This window comes from Canis aureus, chromosome X (genome assembly GCF_053574225.1).
Source record: "Canis aureus isolate CA01 chromosome X, VMU_Caureus_v.1.0, whole genome shotgun sequence".
NCBI lineage: Eukaryota > Metazoa > Chordata > Mammalia > Carnivora > Canidae > Canis > Canis aureus.
In genome coordinates, this window is record NC_135649.1 from 81,019,878 (window position 1) to 81,032,135 (window position 12,258).

General features: G+C 45.6%; 1 protein-coding gene across 2 annotated transcripts in view; it reads left to right on the top strand.

Moving 5' to 3' along the window:
- The window catches only part of SHROOM4 (shroom family member 4), a 267,208-nt gene that overhangs the window by 226,124 nt on the left and 28,826 nt on the right, over positions 1–12,258 (top strand). For both annotated transcript variants that reach the window (XM_077889500.1, XM_077889501.1), the window contains 2 exons: positions 773–3,239; positions 8,203–8,264. In XM_077889500.1, coding sequence (XP_077745626.1) covers positions 773–3,239; positions 8,203–8,264 — 2,529 coding nt within the window. The remainder of the gene's footprint in view (positions 1–772; positions 3,240–8,202; positions 8,265–12,258) is intronic.

The window sequence follows — 12,258 nt, forward strand, 5'->3', positions numbered from 1 at the left end:
GTCCTTGGTAAATGGTCAGGATTGCTATGGTCAAGAAGAGAACAGGTTGCCGGAATTCCAGCCCTGTCTGGGTCACAAGCTACAGCTGGGTGATCTTGAGAAAATCACCTCCTCAGAATCACTTCCTTTTGAGCACTTGCCTGACTCCAGAGGTTCTCAAAAGTGTGGTCCCTTGGACCAGCAAGTAGTACCACCATCACCTGGGAACATGTCAGAGAGTAAAATTCTCAGGATCCACCCAGATATAGCACTCTGGGGCTAGGGCCCAGGAACCTGTGTTTGGATGAGCCCACCCCCTTCTTCTGATGCATGCTCAAATTCAGCAACCACTGATTTACAAAATGGGCTGACTGAAATTGAATCAACCCTTTGGAGCCCCTCTCTGACACTAATATTCTATGATTGTCTGTCCTGGCAGAGAGCTGCATGCTGACTCCCTAAGGACAGTGACAGGCCAGAAGCAATTCTAGACTCACTGGTGGCAGGGAAACAAAGCCTAAGCCCTGATGGAGTTCTCACTCTTTTAGTCTTTGGGATCTTGCCCTCTCCTGCTCCCATGTATTATCTTATCTCCCATTTCACCACATCTCTGTGTACCCCCACTGTCCATATCTTTCGCTGTTTCCCTTCCTTTCTGTGTTGCCTTATCTCCTTCTTATTTGTGACATGGATGCCTCTGGGTTGTTCTGCCTTCTTCCATGGCAGGGCTGGCCAAGGTGGGAAAGGGATCCAGTAATTTGACTAACTAATCAGTGTGCCCTGTGTCTTGCAGTGACGTGTGTGTGCAGTGGTGCCCACTCTCCCGGCACTGTAGCACTGAGAAAAGCAGCTCCATTGGCAGCATGGAGAGCCTGGAACAACCAGGCCAAGCTACCTATGAGGGGCACCTTTTGCCCATTGATCAGAACATGTACCCCAACCAGCGTGACTCAGCCTATAGTTCCTTCTCAGCCAGCTCAAATGCCTCTGACTGTGCCCTTTCCCTCAGGCCAGAGGAGCCAGGCTCTGCAGACTGCGTCATGCAAGGCTCGGGGCCAGCTAAAGCCCCTAATGGCCGGCCCAGTGTAGCTGAGACCTCAGGAGGTAGCCGGCGCCCCAATGGGAGCCACCCAACTCTCAGCTCCCAGATGTCATCCTGCCCAGAGGAGGACCACCACTCAGAGCCTGCCAAAGCTGCCAGAGGCCCACCACAGCCTCCAGTGAGGCGAGATAGCCTGCAAGCCTCCAGAGCCCAACTCCTCAATGGAGAGCAGCGCAGGGCTTCTGAGCCTGTGGACTCCTTGCAGCAGGAGAAAGTGAGCTTAGACACTGTGCTATCCCCAAGGAACCCTAACAGGTTCTGCTGCCTCAGTGGGCAAGACCAAGTGACAAATGAGGGCCATCAGAACTGTGAGCTCAGCCAAGCTCCTGAATCCAGCCAGCAGGACTCTGAGCATCTAATAATGGAGGCCTCAGCCAAAGCTGCTGGATTCCCAAAAGCGTGTGACAAAGCTTCCAGCATAGATTACAGCCCACTCAACAAGGCTTCAGCAGAGCTAGCTAAGGCTTCCTTTGGCGGCCCCCCACACCTCACAGGACCCACAGGGCATCGCCATAGTGCCCCAGAACAGCTGCTGGCATCCCATTTACAGTATGGACACCTTGATACCAGGGGCAGCAAGGGAACAGAGCTCCCAGCTGGGCACGATGGCCATGAGTGGACTCTGTCACCCCTGCATAGCAGCCATACAGGAAAGAAAAGTCCATGTCCCCCTACAGGAGGAACCCAGGACCAACACAGTAAAGAAAGAAAGGCCAGGCAAGTGGATGATAGGCCTTTGTGTTCGGGGCACCAGAGCCCAAGCAGTTCCCCACTTGGAGAAGCTGATGGACACCCTCCAGAAAAAGGTTTCCAGGACCCAAACAGAGCAAGTGGAGCAGGCAGTGAATCAGCCAGCCAGCAGCCCTCTGCCTCTGGCTCCCTCATCCAACAAACCAGGGATTGTTCTTCAACCACTAAAGTAGCTGACAGCACAGAGGCTACCGAAGAAGGGGACAGTGAACCCAAGGAATGTGGCTGGGTGGGTGGTAGGCGGCACAGAGGTCCTCGGGGCCGCTCAATCCAAAACCGGCGCAAGAGTGAGCGTTTTGCTACCAATCTGCGTAATGAAATTCAGAGGAGGAAGGCCCAGCTCCAGAAAAGCAAGAATTCCTTGTCACAGCTGTGTGACACTCAGGAGCCTGTGGAAGAGACTGAGGAGCCCCTAGAAAGTCCTCCACCTCCCACCTCTAACTCATCTCTTCTATCTTCATATAAAAAACCACCTAGCCCCAGAGACAAGCTCTTCACCAAGAGTATGATACTCAGGGCTAGGTCTTCAGAGTGTCTTAGCCAAGCCCCAGAGAGCCATGAATCTAGGACAGGCTTGGAGGGACAAATAAGCCCTGGTCAAAGGCCTGGCCAGCCTTCTTTGGGCCTGAACACCTGGTGGAAAGTGTCTGACTCATCCCCCTCTGACTCTGAGAAAACCAATGTTCACCGTGGAGTCCGTGGAGGCCATTGGAGATGGTCTCCAGAGCACAACCTGCAGCCACACGTGGCACTAGCCATGGAAAGCCCTTCTAACCTGGGTGATAGCAAAGAATTGAAGGCTTCTACTGCCCCAGCTGGGGAGGAAGCCATCCTCCTGCCCTTCGCAGACAGAAGAAAGCTCTTTGAAGAGGGTAGCAAATCCTTATCTACATCGCATTTGCCAGGTTTAACCACTCATAGCAGTAAAACTTTTACCCAGAGACCAAAACCTGTAGACCCAAACTTCCAGCCACTGAGCTCCAGCTATCGGGAATTAAGGCACCATCTGATGGACCAATCGTATCATGCCACAGACCAATCATATCATTCTGTGTCACTTCTGCAGTCAGAAACTCCGCCCTACTCAGAATGTTTTGCAAGCAAAGGTCTAGAACAGTCCATGTGCTGCAAGCCACTGCACTGTGGTGATTTTGATTACCACAGGACCTGCTCTTACTCCTGCAGCGTCCAGGGTGCCATAGTCCATGACCCTTGCATGTATTGTTCTGGGGAGATCTGTCCCGCTTTGCGAAAGAGAAACATGATGCCCAACTGCTACAACTGTTGGTGCCACCACCACCAATGTTTCCGGTGCTCAGCCTGCTATCACAATCCCCAGCACAATAGCCCCGAGGATGGCAGCTTGGCACCTGGCAACACTTGGAAACCCAGGAAGCCAACAGTGCAGGTGAGACCTTGGTTCTTGGACGGGTTTGCTTCACTGTTCTCTTAGTGAGGAGGAAGCGAGGTAAATCACTAGAAAACATAACAACCACAATTCCTTGAAACTGTACTGCCCCAGCTTCACCAAGTGGTAGTGTCGTAACCCTGGGCACTCAGCCACCAGAATTGCAGTTAGCCCATCTTTTGAGTTAGGTGAAAATAACTTTCTTCACAAGTGGACAGAACTGGGATTTATATCCTGACTCTAAAACAGGTCTCTGAATGACCTTGAGCAAGTCATCCAATCACCAGGGCTTGCAATGACATGATTTTGAAAGGAAAAAAAGAGAATTTTTGCCTCATGAAATGGCCAATACTGAGGAAAGTCTTACTGCCTCATCTCTAAAGTGGGGGAAAATCATGGCTGCCTCATAGATCAGTTGTAAGGATCCAAACAGGCCCAGTGCCTGGCAGAAAATAGCACTTATTCCCTTCCATCTCCTGCTTAAAAACTGCTTGGAGCTACAAAATTTGCAAATGCCCTCCCTAGGTTCTGCTTTTAAAGACTTGATTTGTCTGGTTTTCTAAAGAACAGATCCTTATGCTTTTCTCCAGCCTATCTTTGTCAGAGACCTGGGTCGAGACCAGCCGTTGCTACACCCCGGTTGGTTATGACCTACCCCCACCAAACACAGGCCCCAGCATACCCCCAGGGTACTTCTGAGAGGATCCACATGTCCTTACTGACTCTCTGCCTCATTTCTTCCCCAGGGTTCCCCTAGTACCACCTTTTGGCTGGTGCACTTGAATCAGAAGTTAATTCCTGTGTTGAACTGTTGTTGCATAGGCAGACACTTCTGAATTACTTCATGTATGACATTTCTCAGAACACATTCTTTGAAAAAAAAAAAAGGAACCTCAGGGGTGAAAGAAGCCTTACATAAAAGAGTATATGCTGTTCCTTTTATGAACATTCTAGAACAGCTCTTCTGTGGGCAACAAGGTTAGAATAGTGGTTACCTACAGAAGGTGTCCCAGAGATTGAGTGGGAAAAAACATTGTTAATACTGTATGGAAATTCAATTTAATTCTGTATATTGGCCTTGTATCCTGCAACCTCACAAAACTCACTTATTAGTTCTAGCAGCTTTGTCGTAGCTTTGAAAAGATTTTCTACATAGATAATCGTGTCATCTTCAAACAAAATTGTTTTTTATCGTCCTTTCCACTGTGTGTGCCTTTTCTAGGGAAGGGGGGGGGCTTACTGCACCATCTAGGACCTCCAAGACAATGTTTAGTAGAAGTGGTAAGTTTAAGTGTGGCTAGTGTTGCTTTGTTTCAAATCTTTGGCTAATAAGGTTGAGGTGAGCTGTAGGTTTTTCGTAGATGCCCTTTGGCAGGTGGAGGAAGTTCCTTGTCATTCCTAGTTTGCTGAGAGCTTGTATCAGGAGTGGATGCTGAATTTTTTTAAATGCTTTACCTATATATTGAAATGATCCTATAGTTTTTTCTTTCATTCTATTGATGTGGCGAATTATAATTGATTTTTGAAATAAGAACCAGACTAGCATTGCTAGATTAAATCCTGCTTGGTCATGACATTGTATCCTTTTTAATGTGTTACTAGATTTGATTTGCTAATATTTCATTAAGGATTTTTGTGTTTCTGGTTATCAGAGATTCTTGTCTGTAGTTTTATTTTGGCCTTACCAAATACGTTGGGAATGGTCCCTCCTCTTCCGTCTTCAAGAAGAGTTTGTGTACAATCAGTATTATGTCTTCCTTAAGGGTTTAGTAGAATTTATCATTGAAGCCACCAGGACCTGGAGTTTACTTTGCAGAAAGATTTTAAACTACAAATTCCATCTCTTTACTAGATATAGGTCATTTCAGTCATCCACTTCTTCTTGTGAGCATGGGTAATTCATCAAGAAATCTTTCTGTTTCCTTGAGGCTTTCAAATTTCTGGGGATAAAGTTGTTTGTCACTTACTTTAAAATGCATCAAGAAGGTAAGATGGATTGGTGGATGGATAGAGGAATAAAGAGGTATGGGAACAAGGCAGATATAGTAAAATATTAATTGTTAAGTCTAAGTGGTGGATGTATGGGTAATTATAAACTTGTTCTACTTTTCTGTACACTTGAAAATATTTATAACAAAATGTGGAAGGAAAGAGGGGAGGAAATAGTAAATATTGGTTAAAGGGGACTGTTGCTGGAACCAGACTGCCTGTGTTCAAATTCCCCAGCTTTCCCATCAAAAAATATGCAGCTAGTGGTACCTACTTCATGAATTGGTTGATTAAATGTTTAAACATGGGTAAAGCACTTTGGAACAGTGACTACCAGATAGTAATCATCTGTTAAGTGTGAGTTATTTTCTCCTGAAATAAAGGGAGATTTTGGCTTAGGCTGAAATGCTTGCCAAAAAGCTTCTGCAAGTAGATAGCAGAGAAAGGGGGCTGAAGCTGGGGGGAAGGAGATGATGGCTTCCAGAAGTGTGAACCCAGAGCTAGTAACTCCATAAGGGAAGGAGGGGAACTTTGCAGGTTGCAGCAATTGGCAGCAGCAATGCCAGTGTGTCTGTACCCACACCATGCCTCTCCTCTTGTACTCTGAAGGATGAGGCTACATGGGTTTCCAGTGCCTGTTAGACCAGCTCAGCAGGCCTGCTTAGACACTAGGCTTTCAGATATGTGGAGCCACTTCATGTCCATTTCTTCCCCTGTTGCCTGAACACACACATACACATGCCAGACATGGGGAAAACTTGCAGCATGGGATAGGACACCCCAGCTCAAATGACCAAGGTGGTTGATAGGGTGGCTGTCTGAAGTAGGGCTGAGATCCTGCTCCTTAGGGCCCAGGAAGAGGTTAGGGAGCTAATTAGAACCTGTTTAGTGCTGTTAAGAGAACTAAAATCAGTATGCATATACTTTCCACATACTTCATGCCAGTTAGTTTCACACATATTATCAGACTATTTCATTTAACCATTGTATGAGATAAGGTATAATAGGATTCCCATATTATAGCCAAGGAAACCGAGACTCAGAGAGGTCACACATGTACTGAGTGGCAAAGCCCACACTTAAACAACAGAATAGTAACTAACATTTGAGTATCCACTATGCACCAGATACTATTCTAGGTGCTTTACACATATCAACTTATTCAGTCCTCAAAGCACTGCTATTTTGATAATCTAACTATTAAATAGCTTGGGAAAATAAGCTAAAAAAGAAGATGGGTACTTTGCCTGAGGTCACACAGCTGGTGAAGGGCAGGTGTGGGATTTGAATCTGTGTCATCTAGCTTCCAAGGCCAAGCTCCCAGCTATGCTGGGCTGCCTCTCCATAAGTGGATTAAAAATCCCAAGCCCTCTCCAATATGGCAAGATGCCTTCTGGCTATATAACTTCTACCAGGGTGGCAGTCAATCCCCTGTCTGCAACAAGCCATAGGGAGAACTGCCTCATTCGTTCAAAGAGTGGAGGCAATCAATACCAACCTAAGTGGCTCAAGGGAAAAAAGTAAGGTGATCTACTGGGGAGCTGAGAAGGAGGCTGCGAATTGGGACAGGACTTTGGTTTGGCTGCTGCTATTTACTGAGCACTTTCCATAGGGCATGGACAGGAAATCCTGGCTCCCACTGTGGCTGAATGAGTAATAGTGTCTTTGAGGGCAGGGACATCTCACAAGGGTGTAGAGGCAGGATCTGAAGTCTAACAAGTGGTCAGAGCTGCTCTAACATGACAGGTACAGGCAGGGACCGCTTAGGCCTTGGGAAAGCTATAAAACTTCATCTTGTCCATGGCTCCTGACATCTACCACCTCCTACATGCTGAGTGCTGTGCTAGGCATCCTCTATGCACCTCCCATTTTGTTCTCACTAGCAAAGCTAGCAAAGCTTCATAGCCTAGTCCTTATTTGCCAGATAGGAAGCTGAGGTTCAGAGAGGTGACATAACTTCCCTCAAATAACACAACTAATAAGTGTCTTGGCCAATATGACTGACACCAAGTACCTTACTCCCAAAGGGAGTAAAAAGGTTTTTTGTTTTGTTTTTACTGGGGCAAAGGTAATCAAATTTTGAATAGGACCAATATTAATAGCATTGGAGAAAGAGGGAATTTGGAAGATTGGTGAGGTTTAGGAAAAACTGCATCCCTGTTGAGCTAAGCTCTGAGTTGCTAGGTAGATTTCTGGATGCAAAATCAGGGAACATGTCAGAGGCAAATCTGCATCAGGTTTGGAGCTAGTATAGGAAGGAAGGGACATTTTTACAAATGGCACATGTGGCTTGAACTACAGGGAAAAGGGTTGCTTGGGCAAAGCCCTTAAGGAAAAAATGCCCAGGGTGGAGGGTGTACTCTGGTAGTGTGGGGAATGTGGCACCTGGCACTCATGTTCCCCAAAGATGAGCCCACCTCAGTCCCTGCCAGCAGATCTGGAAGGAGGACGAAGGGCTCCTGCGATACAGGGGTGTGCTGGTATGTGTGTATGCATGCTCTCCTTCTGCCTCACCCTCCGAGAAGGTTGCAGCGGGAGCCTCGGGCCTCCAAGCCCTCTCAAGCGCCAGGGCTTACAAGAAGATGCTTTCTATGTTAGAAGAGGAATGAGCAGGTTCACCCAGCAGAACAAACAAAAAGACCTCCTTCATGAGAGCCAGAGCAAACAGCAAACGTGCTAAACTGGTTTATAAGGTGGTTTTGGAGGGGAGCAGAGAAAGAGAGGGAAACGCAGAGTTTCTAGAGCACACGATCCAGTGCTCTCATAGTCTCTGCATGCCCCCAGCAGTTCACTGGGCCTCCTGACAGGAAGGCAGCCCTCCAAGTGCATATTTCTCTAGCCTGGTATGGGAGAATAGAAGAAACCAACTGAGGGATCTGCCCAGGGACAGGCTCCTGACCTCTTCACATTTTTGAGATCATCTGGATACCTGTCTGCTCAGAGCTCCCTCACTTATCAGAATTTTGCCTTGCAGGAATTTCCTGGGGACAAATGGAAACCAATAACAGGAAACAGGAAGACCAGCCAGTCAGGGAGGTAAGTGATCACTCAGGGAGTTGGGGCGAGTTGGTGTCTCTGAGGCTTCTATGGAAATTGCTAAGATCTTTTGTTCACTCAGGTTTCTTTGAGGAGCCTGGCCTGCTATCCGAACCAAGAACTTGATGCCATAGATGTAATCTAGCCTGCCCCACCCCCAGGCAGCTGTACTACAGACCAAACTGATCACTAGGACATTTTGGAATAGGGAGTAGTTGGGCAGCATTGTGGGACGTTGTGCCCATCAGCTCAGAAGCCTGGGGCATACCTGCCCCAGCGCAAGGATGTGTGGGAGCAGATCATGCTGAAATATAGATGAGAAGGCATAAATGAGGCCTGCTCTCCCAGCAGCCTGGGCAATTGGAGAGGACAGAGAGGAGTACCGTCCAGTACTGCTGTGCCTTTGCCTCAGTTGTTTGAGGCACTTGTTTCTTGGACTTAGCCATGGTTCTTTTCAGAGGGCTTACTGAGAACGTAGGGTCTGCACATGAAAGTACAGGGGCAGATAATGCTAATGATAGATTAAAACTCCTGGAAGAAGGTAGGGACATTTTTGTAAATGGCACATATGGCCTTGACTAGAGGGAGAAGACTTTCTTGGGCAAAGCCTTTAAAGAAAAAAAAAGGAGTATAGATTCTGCTTCTGTAATGTGGGGAACCTGGCACTCATGCTCCCAAGAGATGAGCCCACCTTCCATAGTTGTCTATAAGGAGTGCACAGTTACCTTATCTGCGTTGCTTTCCATCAGCCTGGCAGAACCCTCTCTTTTGTGAAATTCCTTGATGTGTTCTTTTAGCCAGTTCTTCTCCAGGCCAAATTATACAAGATACTCCTGAAGTATATTGATTCTTTAACTCTCACTGAAGGAGAGGACTAGAATCTGGCTCTCCTGACCCCCAAAGAGCCCAGGGTTCTTTCCTGGGGCCTGCATTATCCCCTGTGATTTGGTAGTAAAGTCAGAAATAATTTTGGCTTTCTTTTGACTCCAAAGTCTGAGAAACCTATCAGTTTTCTGGTTGGCTATGAAAAAAGGGAAGAACCCAACATTTATGAAAAGCCTACTAAGTGTCAGTCACTGGGCTGGATCCTGTTTAATTCATAATCTCATTTATTCTCCACAACAGTTCATTTTATTACTTATGTTACAAATGAGGTCCAGGGAGATTATATAATGTAGCTGACATCACATAACTACTTAGCAATGGAGCCAGGACTGGGACCCAGGTTTGTCTGGTCCCAAAGTTTACGCTTTCCTCCCTTATAACTGCATCAATTAGGATCCCTAAGGAAACCTTTCAAAAAGATCCCTTAGCGTCATGTCTCAGAAGTCCGAGGTCTGGGTAGGGATACTATGGGACTCTATGGCTGGTCTGATTCCTCACTATGGGCTGACTTGTACCATGTCCTTGGAGAGATCATCTCAATCCAGTGGGTCTGAATTTCCCATATTAGACTGAGACCTCTGAGAAAGAAGACCATATCTTGGCTTTAGATTTCTCCTCTGTGCCTAACACAGCACCTGACACAGAAAAGTTGTTCAAGAGAGTGTCACTGGCTTACCAACCAAAGAAACAGCCTCTTCCACCATTGAATAGGTGAAATGATACAAAAATAATAATGCTACCTAGCATTTCTTGAGCATGGTGCTCTATTCTAGGCACCATGCAAAGCACTTAAATAATTTACAGCTGACCCTTGAATGACACAGATTTGAATTGTGTGGATCCCCTTATACATGGATTTTTTTCAATGAGTACAGTACTATAAATGTATTTTCCTTATGCCATTCTTAACATAAAGAGGGCTTTATTCAAAATATAGTGTATGTACTGCCTTTTTCAGGCAAACAGGAATATTAGAGAAAGAGCATCAGGAAGCACAATGCCTGTCCACCCACAGCGTGAGCAAGGATGACTAACACACACAAAGTTAAGTAGCAGTAATAATAAATTACCACTTACAAAACAACCTATGTACTGCCAGCTAAGTTACACATATTATGTTATGTTTTATATTCCCCCAAACTCTGTCAGGTAGGTATTATTCTCACTAGGGCAGTGGTTTTCAAATTTGAATGTGCTTTAGAAACACTTGGAGGGCTTGTTAAAACATAGACAAATAGATCCCACCCCTACCCACAGCACCCCCCACCCCAACCCCTGCCAGAGAGTGTGATTCAGGAGGTACTGGAGTGAAGCTCAAAGTTTGCATTTCTAACAAGCTCCCCGAGGTGATACTGATGCAGCTGGTCCCCAGATCACCCTTTGAGAACCACAGACTCAGATAAAGGCTATGAGGTTCAGAAAAGTTAAAAGTAATTCAGCAAAAGTCTCACAGCTACTAATGGGATGAACCAGGATTTAAAGCGAGCTCTTGCTTACTCAGATGAGTTGCCATGAGATGAAAAAATGTCAAATGCATGGTTTAAACAAGAAGCATCTAGGAAGTGGTATGGGGCCAGTAGATGATAAATTGTTCTCTATTTAAGTTTGTTGGGGGGTAAGAAAACAGAAGACTGGGACCCACAGGGGGAAAGGCCCAGAGGGACTAAGCAGAGTAGGTTGGAAAAAGAAATTTCGCTGGTTAAGAGTTCTGGCCTTGGAATCAGTCTGCCCAGATTCAAATCCAGTTTCTTAATTTCTCTAGATGTGTGAGCTGGGCAAGTGGATGTCTGTCTGTCTCTCTATCTCTCTCCTCTTCCCTCTCTCTCCCATCAGTTTCCTTATTCGTAAAGTGGGGTTAGAGTACCTACCTCATGTGATTGTTGCTAGAATTAAATGAGCAAATATGTGTAAAGCATTTGGAACGAAACCTGGCACAGTAAACCCTCAGTAAATGGTAGTTATGATAATAAGGGAGGGGGGAGCAGCAGTCACAGGAACAGTAGAGAAAAGGGTGGAAGAGTGAGGTATTGGACCAGGATAGGTAGGCCTTGAAAACTATGTAATATCACAAATACGGAAGCTATTGAAGAGTTATCCATCAGGTAAGTGACGTGATAAATGCAGCACTTGAGGCACCTGGGCTGCATTCTGCAGCCTCGATAGGTTGGAGGAAGAGCAGCCAGGGGCAGTGATCCAGGCATGAAAGAGCACGGCCCTGGATTGGGAAGGTGGAAGTGCAGCAGGAATGAAGCCAAAGACAGATAAATATGTGTGCTATTTTGGGGAGAAACTGTTTATTATGAAAACCATATTACAGGAAATTAAAACCAGAAGAAAAAGTAGCCTTATTCCTACCACCCTAACACCCTCATTGTTTTCATTTCCCTATCTGCTTTTATCTATAGGTATAGAGATTTGCAGGGGGAGCAGAGTTATAATAACTATGTAGATGTGATTTTGTGTGTCCTGCTTCTTTTTTTTCTCCACCAAGCATTACTTAGTAAACAATTTTTCATGTTGCTGTACTGGCTTCCTCAATAGTTATAAATTTTAATGGCTGCATATTTCAGCAGCTTAATGTGCTATAATTTGCTTAATCATTCCCAAATTGTTGGAGATTAGGTTGTTTCCAATTTCTTGCTATTACAAAGTAATGTTGCAGAAAAATTTTGAGTAGGCTCTAACCTTTTTCTCATTTTGAATTATCTCATTAAAAACAATTATCCAGAGTTGAGATCACTAGTGGAAACCATACAAACATTCTTACTGTTTTTGATAGATTGCACCAAACTCTTTCCCAGGAGGCATTTTACACTGCCATTAACAATATATAAGGATACCAGCTTCCCCCAAATCTTGCCATCTGTGGCAAATGTTTCTAATGCATTACGTGGGAACAGTAGTACAGTTTCAATTGGCCTCACTTTGGTTATTCTCATTTGAGATGTTTTCATGTGTTTACTTAATATTTGCATTGCTTCTCCTTTGAATTGTCTGTTCAGATGACTTGCTTACAAGGAAGTGACACCTTTTGAGGAAAAAGGAGAGAGGACTGGTGACTGGAATTTGGGAAATAAAGGAAATAAGTCAAAAGTAACTCCGAGCGGCA